Source organism: Panulirus ornatus, chromosome 73 (assembly GCF_036320965.1).
Source record: "Panulirus ornatus isolate Po-2019 chromosome 73, ASM3632096v1, whole genome shotgun sequence".
NCBI lineage: Eukaryota > Metazoa > Arthropoda > Malacostraca > Decapoda > Palinuridae > Panulirus > Panulirus ornatus.
This window is the reverse complement of record NC_092296.1, coordinates 14311509-14328353: the sequence shown is the minus strand read 5'-3', so window position 1 is coordinate 14328353 and position 16845 is coordinate 14311509. Positions and strand designations below refer to the sequence as shown.

At 51.4% G+C, this 16845-nt stretch overlaps 1 protein-coding gene across 1 annotated transcript in view; it reads left to right on the top strand.

The window, feature by feature from the left end:
* Positions 1-380: 380 nt before the first annotated feature.
* LOC139748382 (dnaJ homolog subfamily A member 2-like) overlaps positions 381-16845 on the top strand; it is a 24871-nt gene continuing 8406 nt past the window's right edge. The window contains exons 1-4 of the mRNA XM_071661497.1: positions 381-893; positions 4847-5188; positions 7673-7819; positions 16662-16823. Coding sequence (XP_071517598.1) covers positions 675-893; positions 4847-5188; positions 7673-7819; positions 16662-16823 — 870 coding nt within the window. The 5' untranslated portion in view covers positions 381-674. The remainder of the gene's footprint in view (positions 894-4846; positions 5189-7672; positions 7820-16661; positions 16824-16845) is intronic.

Sequence of the window (16845 nt, the reverse complement as noted above, 5' to 3'; positions counted from 1 at the left end):
AGCGGCCCGGGTAGGTACCCATGCTGGTGTGGGCAATGGATAACGTGCGTCCCAGACTCCCTCATCCCATCCCCTGGGATGTTCTAGTGTATTCCCGGCGTGTGTGAATGGACCTAACCTGGACAACGCTTAGCTGTGTACCTCAGTGGCAAAACATCTGTTGACCCCGTGTGTTGTGGGAGAGAGATGTCAGTATACACGCACCAAGTGTTCGTAAATAAGTTATTGACCTAACCAGATGGGGATGATACTATAGTGACATGCTGTTGATATTGTGAAAAAAATATATTGTTTTCGATAAAGGAATTTGTTCGCTGGAGAAGTTACTAAACGAGAGGGATTACGAATTGCCCATGTCAATACTTGACCACTGACCAGTGGAGCTTCGCCATGCGACATTTTCTGTTTATAAACCATTCCTGACGCGTCTTTCAGTGCGTGTTGATGTACCAAGTGGTATTCATACGTGGCTTCCACGTAATATCTACCGAAATACTAAACCATAGTAGTTGTTGAGGTTCACATGATATATATTTAACGATATTTCTGCCGTAGTGAATGTAGAGTAACACAGGCAAGAGAACATCTGACCCAGTCAACGAACGTTGGGGAGCGCAAGTGTTTCCCTCACTTGAGCCAGTTTTGTGGTTGTGGTCAGCCTTCCTACGGCCACTATGGTGAAGGAAACAGAATATTACGACCGTCTGGGCGTGCCCCCCGAGGCCACACCAGAAGAACTGAAGAAGGCATACAGGAAGCTGGCTCTGGCCTACCATCCAGATAAGAACCCAGATGGAGGCGAGAAGTTCAAGCAGATCTCGCAGGCGTACGAGGTTCTCTCCAACCCCAAGAAGCGGTTACGGTACGACGAAGGCGGGGAAGAGGCGCTGCAGGTGAGTGTGTCAGCAGTGTGTGGTGTGGGATACGCTTGGGAGATAGTGGTAATCCAGAGGAAGTTGTGGTCATGCGCTGTTGTACGTTATAAACTCACTGGCTTCCAGCCTCACATTGGTCGTGTAGACTCGCTCAAGTTCAGTAAGTTTACTCAACCAACTGCATCTACGCTTGCTAGTTACATACTATGACAATGGTGCATAAACTCAACATGGTATTCATCCAGTCAACATACCAACGGAATGGTAAGCAGAATGTGTGAGGTTATGAGGAGCAGAGTAACAACCTGTAACATTTTTAAGTGAGTTATATGTATAGAAAATGGGTCAGGAAATGTGGACAAAGAGGATATATGTGTCGGAGATGGAGGGAACGAGGAGAAGCGGGAGACCAAATTGGAGGTGGAAGGATGGAGTGAAAAAGGTTTTGAGTGATCGGAGCCTGAACATACAGGAGATGAGAGGCGTGCAAGGAATAGAGTGAATTAGAACGATGTGGTATACCGGGGTCGACGTGCTGTCAGTGGATTGAACCAGGGAACGTGAAGCGTCTGGGGTAAACCATGGAAAGGTCTGTGGGGCCTGGATGTGGATAAATAGCTGTGGTTTCGGTACATTACACATGACAGTTAGAGACTGAGTGTGAACGAAAGTGAACAAGTTTTTTGAAGAGGTAACTTCGTGAGTGGCATTAGATTTTGTCTCGAGAGTTGAGGACAATGGTGAGTACAACGTGTCTGTGTACTTGCTAGATAACTGATGTTAGACGAGACCCTTAGCCGGCACAAACCAACAAACTAACGTACATACCAACACGTTATATCAAGGTACACCAGACCAGCACGTTATATCAAGGTACACCAGACCAACACGTTATATCAAGGTACACCAGACCAACACGTTATATCAAGGTACACCAGACCAACACGTTATATCAAGGTACACCAGACCAACACGTTATATCAAGGTACACCAGACCAACACGTTATATCAAGGTACACCAGACCAACACGTTATATCAAGGTACACCAGACCAGCACGTTATATCAAGGTACACCAGACCAGCACGTTATATCAAGGTACACCAGACCAACACGTTATATCAAGTTACACCAGACCAACACGTTATATCAAGGTACACCATACCAACACGTTATATCAAGGTACACCAGACCAACACACGGAGGATCCCGGCGTGTGTCCAGGAGTTTGTGAGAGCCATGCAAGACACAGTCAGGTCGGGAGTATTCATATGTTCATCATGGATGTATCTGAACTGTACATACGAAGGGCAAGTGAAGGCTTTAAACGGTTGAGAAGATACCATGACAGTTATTGTCTTGGCTCGCGGGTGACAGCGTTACGACCCACGAGCACAGAGGTACGACCCACGAGCACAGCGTTACGACCCTTGAACACAGAGGTACGACCCTTAAGCACAGCGTTACGACCCTTGAACACAGTGGTACGACCCTTGAACACCGGTACGACCATTGAACACAGCGGTACGACCCTTGAACACAGAGGTGCGACCCTTGAACACAGTGGTACGACCATTGAACACAGTGGTACGACCATTGAACACAGCGGTACGACCATTGAACACAGCGGTACGACCATTGAACACAGCGGTACGACCCTTGAGCACAGCGGTACGACTTTGGGTATGTTGTTTGGGCCTTTGATGTAACCCATAATGGTCAGATCAGTGGCCATATGATAACAGTTAGAGCTACGGTGCAATGTACATGTTGAGTATTTACTTTGGGTTCACCTGTGTGTGATGAGCCGCATGATTCCTAAGATGACCAGGTCATCACCGACCTTACTGTCCACGTGAGCACAACAACACAGGCATGATGTCTCCAACCTCGCCTTATTGGCTGGTTAGGTTGTCGAATTCCCTCGTCGGCTCAGAGGAGTCGCTGTGTACGGCAGGGAGCAAGCAAGAGTGGGGGGGCCTCTGCCAGCCAGGACACGGAGCCCCTGGGACATATTTGGGACGGGGTGGGGGTATGTGGTAACAGATGGCGTGGTGGCCCCGGAAACCCGTCTCCGTCGGGAGCTGTGGACTCGGGCTGCTACAGGCACTGGTCCTGGGACCAGAACCTTCCAAAAGCAGTTCATGAAGGATACAGTCCCACTCGTCTCCCTGTGGGGCAGTGTTACAGTCCCCGCCTGCAGAGACGGAAGCGGCGAGGGAAGCCACCCTTTCTTTCTGTTTCCTCTCCTGTAGAAGATTCACGTGACCCACAGAATATTGCCACAGGAACCGACCAGCGTCATCGTCATGTATGTTCCACCAACACCACTAGATGCTGACGTCACAGGACATCATAAGCAGCATACCCAGGGCCAGACGATGCTGTCACCGATGTGTGAGGTGGACGCTCGTAGTCCACACGTATGGACGCGCTTGGCACATCAAGAAGCTGTAGACTGATAAAATCTGCGCCAATATGTACGATACAGTTTTCTTAACTTGATCAGCCTGATGGTACGACCTTTGAATACGACTGTACGACCCTTTGGTATGAAGGCCAGAGTTTGTCATGGTTCTGAAGGGCAAGTCAAAGGCCGGGCCTTCATACCTATGGGTTGTATAGTTTTGCTCAAGGATCGTGCCCAAAGAACCCATGGCCTTGCTCAAGAGCTGTGTCCAAGGGTCGTGGGGCCTTGATCAAGTTGGGTCGTGGTCAGGGAAGTACCGTCGTGCTCAGGGGTCGTCCCCAAGTGTCGTACGGTGTTGCTCAAGTCGTCCCCAAGGATCGTGGCCTGCGGGAGCCCCACGGTCGTGCTCAAGGGCCGTACCGTCGTGCTTAGGGAAATAATCCAGCAAGAAGCTGTTGGGGAATTCAAGACACTTCGAAGTTCGCCCTGACCCCAGTGGTGGTTGCCACACGTCTCTGGTGTACAGTTCTCCATGTTACATTTGATGGTTGTCTAGGTTATATTTAATGGTTGTATAGGTTACATTTAATGTGTCTAGATTACATTTAATGTTTATTTATTATGTATAACATAAGTTACGTATGATGTGGTCATGTTGTGCTCATCATACCTATTGTATAGATGTTGACCAAGGGCCAGTGTGTAGATTTTTGCCTGTGTGTGAGAGGCACTCAGGTCGGGTCTGTGAGGGTGTGTGGAGTGGTAGCCACAGTGAGAGGCACTCAGGTCGGGTCTGTGAGGGTGTGTGGAGTGGTAGCCACAGTGAGAGGCACTCAGGTCGGGTCTGTGAGGGTGTGTGGAGTGGTAGCCACAGTGAGAGGTGGTCAGGTCGGGTCTGTGTGGAGTGGTAGCCATAGTGAGAGGTGGTCAGGTTGGGGCTGTGTGGAGTGGTAGCCACAGTGAGAGGTGGTCAGGTCGGGGCTGTGTGGAGTGGTAGCCACAGTGAGAGGTGGTCAGGTCGGGTCTGTGTGGAGTGGTAGCCACAGTGAGAGGTGGTCAGGTCGGGTCTGTGTGGAGTGGTAGCCATAGTGAGAGGTGGTCAGGTCGGGTCTGTGTGGAGTGGTAGCCACAGTGAGAGGTGGTCAGGTCGGGGCTGTGTGGAGTGGTAGCCACAGTGAGAGGTGGTCAGGTCGGGTCTGTGTGGAGTGGTAGCCACAGTGAGAGGTGGTCAGGTCGGGTCTGTGAGGGTGTGTGGAGTGGTAGCCACAGTGAGAGGTGGTCAGGTCGGGGCTGTGTGGAGTGGTAGCCACAGTGAGAGGTGGTCAGGTCGGGTCTGTGTGGAGTGGTAGCCACAGTGAGAGGTGGTCAGGTCGGGTCTGTGTGGAGTGGTAGCCACAGTGAGAGGTGGTCAGGTCGGGTCTGTGTGGAGTGGTAGCCACAGTGAGAGGTGGTCAGGTCGGGTCTGTGTGGAGTGGTAGCCACAGTGAGAGGTGGTCAGGTCGGGTCTGTGTGGAGTGGTAGCCAGAGTGGACGTGTTGTCATGAGTCGTCTCCACCCGGCAGACTGGCGGGGCTGGGGGCGGCTTCAGGAACCCGATGGACATCTTCAACATGTTCTTCGGCGGCGGGATGGGCGCCGACGACGAGGACGACGAAGACGACGAAGGAGGAGGAGGAGGAGGAGGTGGTTTTCCCTTCTTCAGTAAGGGCAGCTTCCGGCGGGGGCAGAAGAAGCCCCCGCCCATGGAGCACCCGCTGGTGATGTCCCTGGAGCAGCTGATGATCGGTGGCAGGAGGAAGCTCAAGCTGGAGAGAAAGCGGCCGTGTGGGGCCTGCCAGGGCAGAGGAGGCAAACCCAACGCCTTCACCCAGACCTGCACCAGCTGCCACGGCAAGGGCGTCAAGGTAACACCCAGATGATGACTTAACTTCACTGTCATTCTCTTATTGTTTCACTGTCATTCTCCTATTGTTTCACTGTCATTCTCCTATTATTTCACTGTTATTCTCCTATTATTTCACTGTCATTCTCTTATTTCACTGTCATTCTCCTATTATTTCACTGTCATTCTTCTTATTATTTCACTATCATTCTCCTATTATTTCACTGTCATTCTCTTATTATTTCTCTGTCATTCTCCTATTATTTCACTGTCATTCTCCTATTATTTCAGTCATTCTCCTATTATTTCACTGTCATTCTCCTATTATTTCACTGTCATTCTCCTATTATTTCACTGTCGTTCTCCTATTATTTCTCTGTCATTCTCCTATTATTTCACTGTCATTCTCCTATTATTTCACTGTCATTCTCCTATTATTTCTCTCATTCTCCTATTATTTCACTGTCATTCTCCTATTATTTCACTGTCATTCTCCTATTATTTCACTGTCATTCTCCTATTATTTCACTGTCATTCTTCTATTATTTCACTGTCATTTTCCTATTATTTCACTGTCATTCTTCTATTATTTCACTGTCATTCTCCTATTATTTCACTGTCATTCTTCTATTATTTCACTGTCATTCTCCTATTATTTCACTGTCATTCTCCTATTATTTCACTGTCATTCTCCTATTATTTCACTGACATTCTCCTATTATTTCAGTCATTCTCCTATTATTTCACTGTCATTCTCCTATTATTTCACTGTCATTCTCCTATTATTTCACTGTCATTCTCCTATTATTTCACTGTCATTCTCCTATTATTTCACTGTCATTCTCTTATTATTTCACTGTCATTCTCCTATTGTTTCACTGTCATTCTCTTATTATTTCACTGTCATTCTCCTATTATTTCCCTGTCATTCTCTTATTATTTCTCTGTCATTCTCCTGTTATTTCACTGTCATTCTCCTATTATTTCACTGTCATTCTCTTATTATTTCTCTGTCATTCTCCTATTATTTCACTGTCATTCTCCTATTATTTCACTGTCATTCTTCTTATTATTTCACTATCATTCTCCTATTATTTCACTGTCATTCTCTTATCATTTCTCTGTCATTCTCCTATTATTTCACTGTCATTCTCCTATTGCTTCACTGTCATTCTCCTATTATTTCACTGTCATTCTCCTATTCTTCACTAGAGTATCTGGCAACTGAAGTTATATGAGGATCTCTGCCTCTCATCCTTTCCACTAGAACGTCTGTGTCAGTATACCCTCTGCGTGGTACAGGGCGCTCCCTCACCGGTACATTCCTGTAGCTGATGTGTCGGGAAGGGCTGCTGGGTGGGTGAGTCTGCTGTACGATCCTGTCTCCCTCTGTAGTGACCTTCTATGTACGATCCTGTCTCCCTCTGTAGTGACCTTCTATGTACGATCCTGTCTCCCTCTGTAGTGACCTTCTATGTACGATCCTGTCTCCCTCTGTAGTGACCTTCTGTGTACGATCCTGTCTCCCTCTGTAGTGACCTTCTGTGTACGATCCTGTCTTCCTCTGTAGTGACCTTCTATGTACGATCCTGTCTCCCTCTGTAGTGACCTTCTATGTACGATCCTGTCTCCCTCTGTAGTGACCTTCTATGTACGATCCTGTCTCCCTCTGTAGTGACCTTCTATGTACGATCCTGTCTCCCTCTGTAGTGACCTTCTATGTACGATCCTGTCTTCCTCTGTAGTGACCTTCTATGTACGATCCTGTCTCCCTCTGTAGTGACCTTCTATGTACGATCCTGTCTCCCTCTGTAGTGACCTTCTGTGTACGATCCTGTCTCCCTCTGTAGTGACCTTCTATGTACGATCCTGTCTCCCTCTGTAGTGACCTTCTATGTACGATCCTGTCTCCCTCTGTAGTGACCTTCTATGTACGATCCTGTCTCCCTCTGTAGTGACCTTCTATGTACGATCCTGTCTCCCTCTGTAGTGACCTTCTGTGTACGATCCTGTCTCCCTCTGTAGTGACCTTCTATGTACGATCCTGTCTCCCTCTGTAGTGACCTTCTATGTACGATCCTGTCTCCCTCTGTGGTGACCTTCTATGTACGATCCTGTCTCCCTCTGTAGTGACCTTCTATGTACGATCCTGTCTCCCTCTGTAGTGACCTTCTATGTACGATCCTGTCTTCCTCTGTAGTGACCTTCTATGTACGATCCTGTCTCCCTCTGTAGTGACCTTCTATGTACGATCCTGTCTCCCTCTGTGGTGACCTTCTATGTACGATCCTGTCTCCCTCTGTAGTGACCTTCTATGTACGATCCTGTCTCCCTCTGTAGTGACCTTCTATGTACGATCCTGTCTCCCTCTACATAGATAACGGGTTTAGGATAGTGATCCTAGCGTCTTCCTGCAGGAGGTCAAGATGCTGGTCATCATGTGTTGTGTGGTTCATGTGTGACCTTGACCCTGCCTCCATGTGTGACCTTGACCTTACCTCCACAGCTGACGTATCAGCAGCTGGGTCCGGGCCTGGTGGAGATGCACGGCAGCTGCCCCATCTGTGGTGGGTCAGGACGGGTCATCGCTGATGCTGACCGCTGCCACGTGTGTGTGGGCAACCGCACCGTCACCGACACCAAGATCAGCCAGGTATACACACACACACACACACACACACACACACACACACACACACACACACACACACACATACACACACACACACACACATACACACACACATACACACACACACACACATACACACACACATACACACACACACACACACACACACACACACACACACACACACACACACACACACACACCCTCCCTCTGTCAGTCACGCCCACACACTCCCTCCCTCCCTCCCTCCGTCAGCCACACCCACACACTCCCTCTGTCCCTCCGTCAGCCACACACACTCCCTCCCTCCGTCCGTCAGTCACTCTTCGTCAGGAGGATGGTGATGGTGATGTGGTCCAGTGAGCAGCATCGTCAGTATGGTGATGATGATGTGGTCCAGTGAGCAGCATCGTCAGTATGGTGATGATGGTGATGATGATGTGGTCCAGTGAGCAGCATCGTCAGTATGGTGGTGATGATGATGATGATGTGGTCCAGTGAGCAGCATCGTCAGTATGGTGATGATGGTGATGATGATGTGGTCCAGTGAGCAGCATCGTCAGTATGGTGGTGATGATGATGATGATGTGGTCCAGTGAGCAGCATCGTCAGTATGGTGATGATGATGTGGTCCAGTGAGCAGCATCGTCAGTATGGTGATGATGGTGATGATGTGGTCCAGTGAGCAGCATCGTCAGTATGGTGATGATGGTGATGATGTGGTCCAGTGAGCAGCATCGTCAGTATGGTGATGATGATGTGGTCCAGTGAGCAGCATCGTCAGTATGGTGATGGTGATGGTGATGTGGTCCAGTGAGCAACATCGTCAGTATGGTGATGGTGATGATGATGTGGTCCAGTGAGCAGCATCGTCAGTATGGTGATGATGATGTGGTCCAGTGAGCAGCATCGTCAGTATGGTGATGATGATGATGATGTGGTCCAGTGAGCAGCATCGTCAGTATGGTGATGATGATGTGGTCCAGTGAGCAGCATCGTCAGTATGGTGATGATGGTGATGATGATGTGGTCCAGTGAGCAGCATCGTCAGTATGGTGATGGTGATGATGATGTGGTCCAGTGAGCAGCATCGTCAGTATGGTGATGATGGTGATGATGATGTGGTCCAGTGAGCAGCATCGTCAGTATGGTGATGGTGATGATGATGTGGTCCAGTGAGCAGCATCGTCAGTATGGTGATGGTGATGGTGATGTGGTCCAGTGAGCAGCATCGTCAGTATGGTGATGATGATGGTGATGTGGTCCAGTGAGCAGCATCGTCAGTATGGTGATGATGATGTGGTCCAGTGAGCAGCATCGTCAGTATGGTGATGGTGATGATGATGTGGTCCAGTGAGCAGCATCGTCAGTATGGTGATGATGATGTGGTCCAGTGAGCAGCATCGTCAGTATGGTGATGATGATGTGGTCCAGTGAGCAGCATCGTCAGTATGGTGGTGATGATGATGATGTGGTCCAGTGAGCAGCATCGTCAGCATGGTGATGATGGTGATGATGTGGTCCAGTGAGCAGCATCGTCAGTATGGTGATGATGATGTGGTCCAGTGAGCAGCATCGTCAGTATGGTGATGATGATGATGATGTGGTCCAGTGAGCAGCATCGTCAGTATGGTGATGGTGATGGTGATGTGGTCCAGTGAGCAGCATCGTCAGTATGGTGATGGTGATGATGGTGATGTGGTCCAGTGAGCAGCATCGTCAGTATGGTGATGATGATGATGTGGTCCAGTGAGCAGCATCGTCAGTATGGTGATGGTGATGTGGTCCAGTGAGCAGCATCGTCAGTATGGTGATGATGGTGATGATGATGTGGTCCAGTGAGCAGCATCGTCAGTATGGTGATGGTGATGATGATGTGGTCCAGTGAGCAGCATCGTCAGTATGGTGATGATGATGTGGTCCAGTGAGCAGCATCGTCAGTATGGTGATGGTGATGATGATGATGTGGTCCAGTGAGCAGCATCGTCAGTATGGTGATGGTGATGGTGATGTGGTCCAGTGAGCAGCATCGTCAGTATGGTGATGGTGATGATGGTGATGTGGTCCAGTGAGCAGCATCGTCAGTATGGTGATGATGATGATGTGGTCCAGTGAGCAGCATCGTCAGTATGGTGATGGTGATGTGGTCCAGTGAGCAGCATCGTCAGTATGGTGATGATGGTGATGATGATGTGGTCCAGTGAGCAGCATCGTCAGTATGGTGATGGTGATGATGATGTGGTCCAGTGAGCAGCATCGTCAGTATGGTGATGGTGATGATGATGTGGTCCAGTGAGCAGCATCGTCAGTATGGTGATGGTGATGTGGTCCAGTGAGCAGCATCGTCAGTATGGTGATGGTGATGGTGATGATGTGGTCCAGTGAGCAGCATCGTCAGTATGGTGATGATGATGTGGTCCAGTGAGCAGCATCGTCAGTATGGTGATGATGATGATGATGTGGTCCAGTGAGCAGCATCGTCAGTATGGTGATGGTGATGGTGATGTGGTCCAGTGAGCAGCATCGTCAGTATGGTGATGGTGATGTGGTCCAGTGAGCAGCATCGTCAGTATGGTGATGGTGATGATGATGATGTGGTCCAGTGAGCAGCATCGTCAGTATGGTGATGGTGATGATGATGATGTGGTCCAGTGAGCAGCATCGTCAGTATGGTGATGATGATGGTGATGTGGTCCAGTGAGCAGCATCGTCAGTATGGTGATGATGATGTGGTCCAGTGAGCAGCAGCGTCAGTATGGTGATGGTGATGATGATGTGGTCCAGTGAGCAGCATCGTCAGTATGGTGGTGATGGTGATGATGATGTGGTCCAGTGAGCAGCATCGTCAGTATGGTGATGATGATGATGATGTGGTCCAGTGAGCAGCATCGTCAGTATGGTGGTGATGGTGATGATGATGTGGTCCAGTGAGCAGCATCGTCAGTATGGTGATGATGATGTGGTCCAGTGAGCAGCATCGTCAGTATGGTGGTGATGGTGATGATGATGTGGTCCAGTGAGCAGCATCGTCAGTATGGTGATGGTGATGATGATGTGGTCCAGTGAGCAGCATCGTCAGTATGGTGATGATGGTGATGATGATGTGGTCCAGTGAGCAGCATCGTCAGTATGGTGATGGTGATGATGATGTGGTCCAGTGAGCAGCATCGTCAGTATGGTGATGATGATGTGGTCCAGTGAGCAGCAGCGTCAGTATGGTGATGGTGATGATGATGTGGTCCAGTGAGCAGCATCGTCAGTATGGTGGTGATGGTGATGATGATGTGGTCCAGTGAGCAGCATCGTCAGTATGGTGATGATGATGATGATGTGGTCCAGTGAGCAGCATCGTCAGTATGGTGGTGATGGTGATGATGATGTGGTCCAGTGAGCAGCATCGTCAGTATGGTGATGATGATGTGGTCCAGTGAGCAGCATCGTCAGTATGGTGGTGATGGTGATGATGATGTGGTCCAGTGAGCAGCATCGTCAGTATGGTGATGGTGATGATGATGTGGTCCAGTGAGCAGCATCGTCAGTATGGTGATGATGGTGATGATGATGTGGTCCAGTGAGCAGCATCGTCAGTATGGTGATGGTGATGATGATGTGGTCCAGTGAGCAGCATCGTCAGTATGGTGATGATGATGATGATGTGGTCCAGTGAGCAGCATCGTCAGTATGGTGATGATGATGGTGATGTGGTCCAGTGAGCAGCATCGTCAGTATGGTGATGATGATGTGGTCCAGTGAGCAGCATCGTCAGTATGGTGATGGTGATGATGATGTGGTCCAGTGAGCAGCATCGTCAGTATGGTGATGATGATGTGGTCCAGTGAGCAGCATCGTCAGTATGGTGATGATGATGTGGTCCAGTGAGCAGCAGCGTCAGTATGGTGATGGTGATGATGATGTGGTCCAGTGAGCAGCATCGTCAGTATGGTGATGATGATGTGGTCCAGTGAGCAGCAGCGTCAGTATGGTGATGGTGATGATGATGTGGTCCAGTGAGCAGCATCGTCAGTATGGTGATGATGGTGATGATGATGTGGTCCAGTGAGCAGCATCGTCAGTATGGTGATGATGATGATGATGTGGTCCAGTGAGCAGCATCGTCAGTATGGTGATGATGATGATGATGATGTGGTCCAGTGAGCAGCATCGTCAGTATGGTGATGGTGATGATGATGTGGTCCAGTGAGCAGCATCGTCAGTATGGTGATGATGATGATGATGTGGTCCAGTGAGCAGCATCGTCAGTATGGTGATGATGATGATGATGTGGTCCAGTGAGCAGCAGCGTCAGTATGGTGATGATGATGATGATGTGGTCCAGTGAGCAGCATCGTCAGTATGGTGATGATGATGATGATGTGGTCCAGTGAGCAGCATCGTCAGTATGGTGATGGTGATGATGATGTGGTCCTGTGAGCAGCATCGTCAGTATGGTGATGATGATGATGTGGTCCAGTGAGCAGCATCGTCAGTATGGTGATGATGATGGTGATGTGGTCCAGTGAGCAGCATCGTCAGTATGGTGATGGTGATGATGATGTGGTCCAGTGAGCAGCATCGTCAGTATGGTGATGATGGTGATGATGATGTGGTCCAGTGAGCAGCATCGTCAGTATGGTGATGATGATGATGATGTGGTCCAGTGAGCAGCATCGTCAGTATGGTGATGATGATGATGTGGTCCAGTGAGCAGCATCGTCAGTATGGTGATGATGATGATGATGTGGTCCAGTGAGCAGCATCGTCAGTATGGTGATGATGATGTGGTCCAGTGAGCAGCATCGTCAGTATGGTGATGATGATGATGATGTGGTCCAGTGAGCAGCATCGTCAGTATGGTGGTGATGGTGATGATGATGTGGTCCAGTGAGCAGCATCGTCAGTATGGTGATGATGGTGATGATGATGTGGTCCAGTGAGCAGCATCGTCAGTATGGTGATGGTGATGATGATGTGGTCCAGTGAGCAGCATCGTCAGTATGGTGATGATGATGATGATGTGGTCCAGTGAGCAACATCGTCAGTATGGTGATGATGATGTGGTCCAGTGAGCAGCATCGTCAGTATGGTGATGATGATGTGGTCCAGTGAGCAGCAGCGTCAGTATGGTGATGGTGATGATGATGTGGTCCAGTGAGCAGCATCGTCAGTATGGTGATGGTGATGATGATGATGTGGTCCAGTGAGCAGCATCGTCAGTATGGTGTGATGGTGATGATGATGTGGTCCAGTGAGCAGCATCGTCAGTATGGTGATGATGATGTGGTCCAGTGAGCAGCATCGTCAGTATGGTGATGGTGATGATGATGTGGTCCAGTGAGCAGCATCGTCAGTATGGTGATGGTGATGATGATGTGGTCCAGTGAGCAACATCGTCAGTATGGTGATGATGATGTGGTCCAGTGAGCAGCATCGTCAGTATGGTGGTGATGGTGATGATGATGTGGTCCAGTGAGCAGCATCGTCAGTATGGGATGGTGATGATGATGATGTGGTCCAGTGAGCAGCATCGTCAGTATGGGGTGATGGTGATGATGATGTGGTCCAGTGAGCAAGCATCGTCAGTATGGTGATGATGATGTGGTCCAGTGAGCAGCATCGTCAGTATGATGATGGTGATGATGATGTGGTCCAGTGAGCAACATCGTCAGTATGGTGATGATGATGTGGTCCAGTGAGCAGCATCGTCAGTATGGTGATGGTGATGATGATGTGGTCCAGTGAGCAACATCGTCAGTATGGTGATGATGATGTGGTCCAGTGAGCAGCATCGTCAGTATGGTGATGATGGTGATGATGATGTGGTCCAGTGAGCAGCATCGTCAGTATGGTGATGATGATGTGGTCCAGTGAGCAGCAGCGTCATTATGGTGATGGTGATGATGATGTGGTCCAGTGAGCAGCATCGTCAGTATGTGATGATGATGATGTGGTCCAGTGAGCAGCATCGTCAGTATGGTGATGATGATGATGATGTGGTCCAGTGAGCAGCATCGTCAGTATGGTGATGATGATGATGTGGTCCAGTGAGCAGCATCGTCAGTATGGTGATGGTGATGATGATGTGGTCCAGTGAGCAGCATCGTCAGTATGGTGATGATGATGATGTGGTCCAGTGAGCAGCATCGTCAGTATGGTGATGGTGATGATGATGTGGTCCAGTGAGCAGCATCGTCCAGTATGGTGATGGTGATGTTGATGTGGTCCAGTGAGCGCATCGTCAGTATGGTGATGTGATGATGATGTGGTCCAGTGAGCAGCATCGTCAGTATGGTGATGGTGATGATGATGTGGTCCAGTGAGCAGCATCGTCAGTATGGTGATGGTGATGATGATGTGGTCAGTGAGCAGCATCGTCAGTATGGTGATGATGATGTGGTCCAGTGAGCAGCATCGTCAGTATGGTGATGGTGATGTGATGATGTGGTCCAGTGAGCAGCATCGTCAGTATGGTGATGATGATGTGGTCCAGTGAGCAGCATCGTCAGTATGAGATGATGATGATGTGGTCCAGTGAGCAGCAATCGTTCAGTGGAGCAGCATCGCAGTGATGGTGATGATGATGTGGGTCCAGTGAGCAGCATCGTCAGTATGGTGATGATGTGTGGTCCAGTGAGCCGCATCGTCAGTATGGTGGTGTTGGTGTGGCCAGCCCCAGGTGGTGTGGCCAGCCCCAGGTGGTGTGGCCACACCAGGTGGTGTGGCCAGCCCCAGGTGGTGTGGCCACCCCAGGTGGTGTGGCCAGCCCCAGGTGGTGGGTGTGGCCACCCCAGGTGGTGTGGCTAGCCCCAGGTGGTGGGTGTGGCCACCCCAGGTGGTGTGGCCAGCCCCAGGTGGTGTGGCCAGCCCCAGGTGGTGTGGCCACCCCAGGTGGTGTGGCCAGCCCCAGGTGATGTGGCCAGCCCAGGTGGTGGGTGTGGCCACCCCAGGTGGTGGGTGTGGCCACCCCAGGTGGTGTGGCCAGCCCCAGGTGGTGGGTGTGGCCACCCCAGGTGGTGTGGCCAGCCCCAGGTGGTGGGTGTGGCCAGCCCCAGGTGGTGTGGCCACCCCAGGTGGTGGGTGTGGCCAGCCCCAGGTGGTGGGTGTGGCCACCCCAGGTGGTGTGGCCAGCCCCAGGTGGTGAGTGTGGCCACCCCAGGTGGTGTGGCCACCCCAGGTGGTGTGGCCAGCCCCAGGTGGTGTGGCCACCCCAGGTGGTGTGGCCACCCCAGGTGGTGTGGCCAGCCCCAGGTGGTGGGTGTGGCCACCCCAGGTGGTGTGGCCAGCCCCAGGTGGTGGGTGTGGCCACCCCAGGTGGTGTGGCCATCCCCAGGTGGTGGGTGTGGCCAGCCCCAGGTGGTGTGGCCATCCCAGGTGGTGTGGCCAGCCCCAGGTGGTGGGTGTGGCCACCCCAGGTGGTGTGGCCAGCCCCAGGTGGTGTGGCCACCCCAGGTGGTATGGCCACCCCAGGTGGTGTGGCCACCCCAGGTGGTGTGGCCAGCCCCAGGTGGTGGGTGTGGCCACCCCAGGTGGTGTGGCCACCCCAGGTGGTGTGTGTGGCCACCCCAGGTGGTGTGGCCAGCCCAGGTGGTGGGTGTGGCCAGCCCCAGGTGGTGTGGCCAGCCCCAGGTGGTGTGGCCAGCCCCAGGTGGTGGGTGTGGCCAGCCCCAGGTGGTGTGGCCAGCCCCAGGTGGTGTGGCCATCCCAGGTGGTGTGGCCAGCCCCAGGTGGTGTGGCCAGCCCCAGGTGGTGGGTGTGGCCACCCCAGGTAACACTAGTGTGTGACGGTACAGGTACATGTGGAGCGAGGGATGAGCACCAGGTGGTGTGTGTGGCCAGCACCAGGTAACACTAGTGTGTGACGGTACAGGTACATGTGGAGCGAGGGATGAGCACCAGGTGGTGTGTGTGGCCAGCCCCAGGTAACACTAGTGTGTGACGGTACAGGTACATGTGGAGCGAGGGATGAGCACCAGGTGGTGTGTGTGGCCAGCCCCAGGTAACACTAGTGTGTGACGGTACAGGTACATGTGGAGCGAGGGATGAGCACCAGGTAGTGTGTGTGGCCAGCACCAGGTAACACTAGTGTGTGACGGTACAGGTACATGTGGAGCGAGGGATGAGCACCAGGTGGTGTGTGTGGCCAGCACCAGGTAACACTAGTGTGTGACGGTACAGGTACATGTGGAGCGAGGGATGAGCACCAGGTAGTGTGTGTGGCCAGCACCAGGTAACACTAGTGTGTGACGGTACAGGTACATGTGGAGCGAGGGATGAGCACCAGGTAGTGTGTGTGGCCAGCACCAGGTAACACTAGTGTGTGACGGTACAGGTACATGTGGAGCGAGGGATGAGCACCAGGTAGTGTGTGTGGCCAGCACCAGGTAACACTAGTGTGTGACGGTACAGGTACATGTGGAGCGAGGGATGAGCACCAGGTAGTGTGTGTGGCCAGCCCCAGGTAACACTAGTGTGTGACGGTACAGGTACATGTGGAGCGAGGGATGAGCACCAGGTGGTGTGTGTGGCCAGCACCAGGTAACACTAGTATGTGACGGTACAGGTACATGTGGAGCGAGGGATGAGCACCAGGTGGTGTGTGTGGCCAGCCCCAGGTAACACTAGTATGTGACGGTACAGGTACATGTGGAGCGAGGGATGAGCACCAGGTGGTGTGTGTGGCCAGCCCAGGTAACACTAGTATGTGACGGTACAGGTACATGTGGAGCGAGGGATGAGCACCAGGTGGTGTGTGTGGCCAGCCCAGGTAACACTAGTGTGTGACGGTACAGGTACATGTGGAGCGAGGGATGAGCACCAGGTGGTGTGTGTGGCCAGCCCCAGGTAACACTAGTGTGTGACGGTACAGGTACATGTGGAGCGAGGGATGAGCCAGGGGATGCGCATCCCACTGAGGGGCGAGGGTGAGCAGGAGCCAGGTGAGGAGCCGGGCGACGTGGTCATCATTATACAGGAGAAACCACACCACACCTTCCTCAGGCGAGGCGTCGACCTACACATGGATATGAAGGTCAGTCACGCTCATGCAAGGT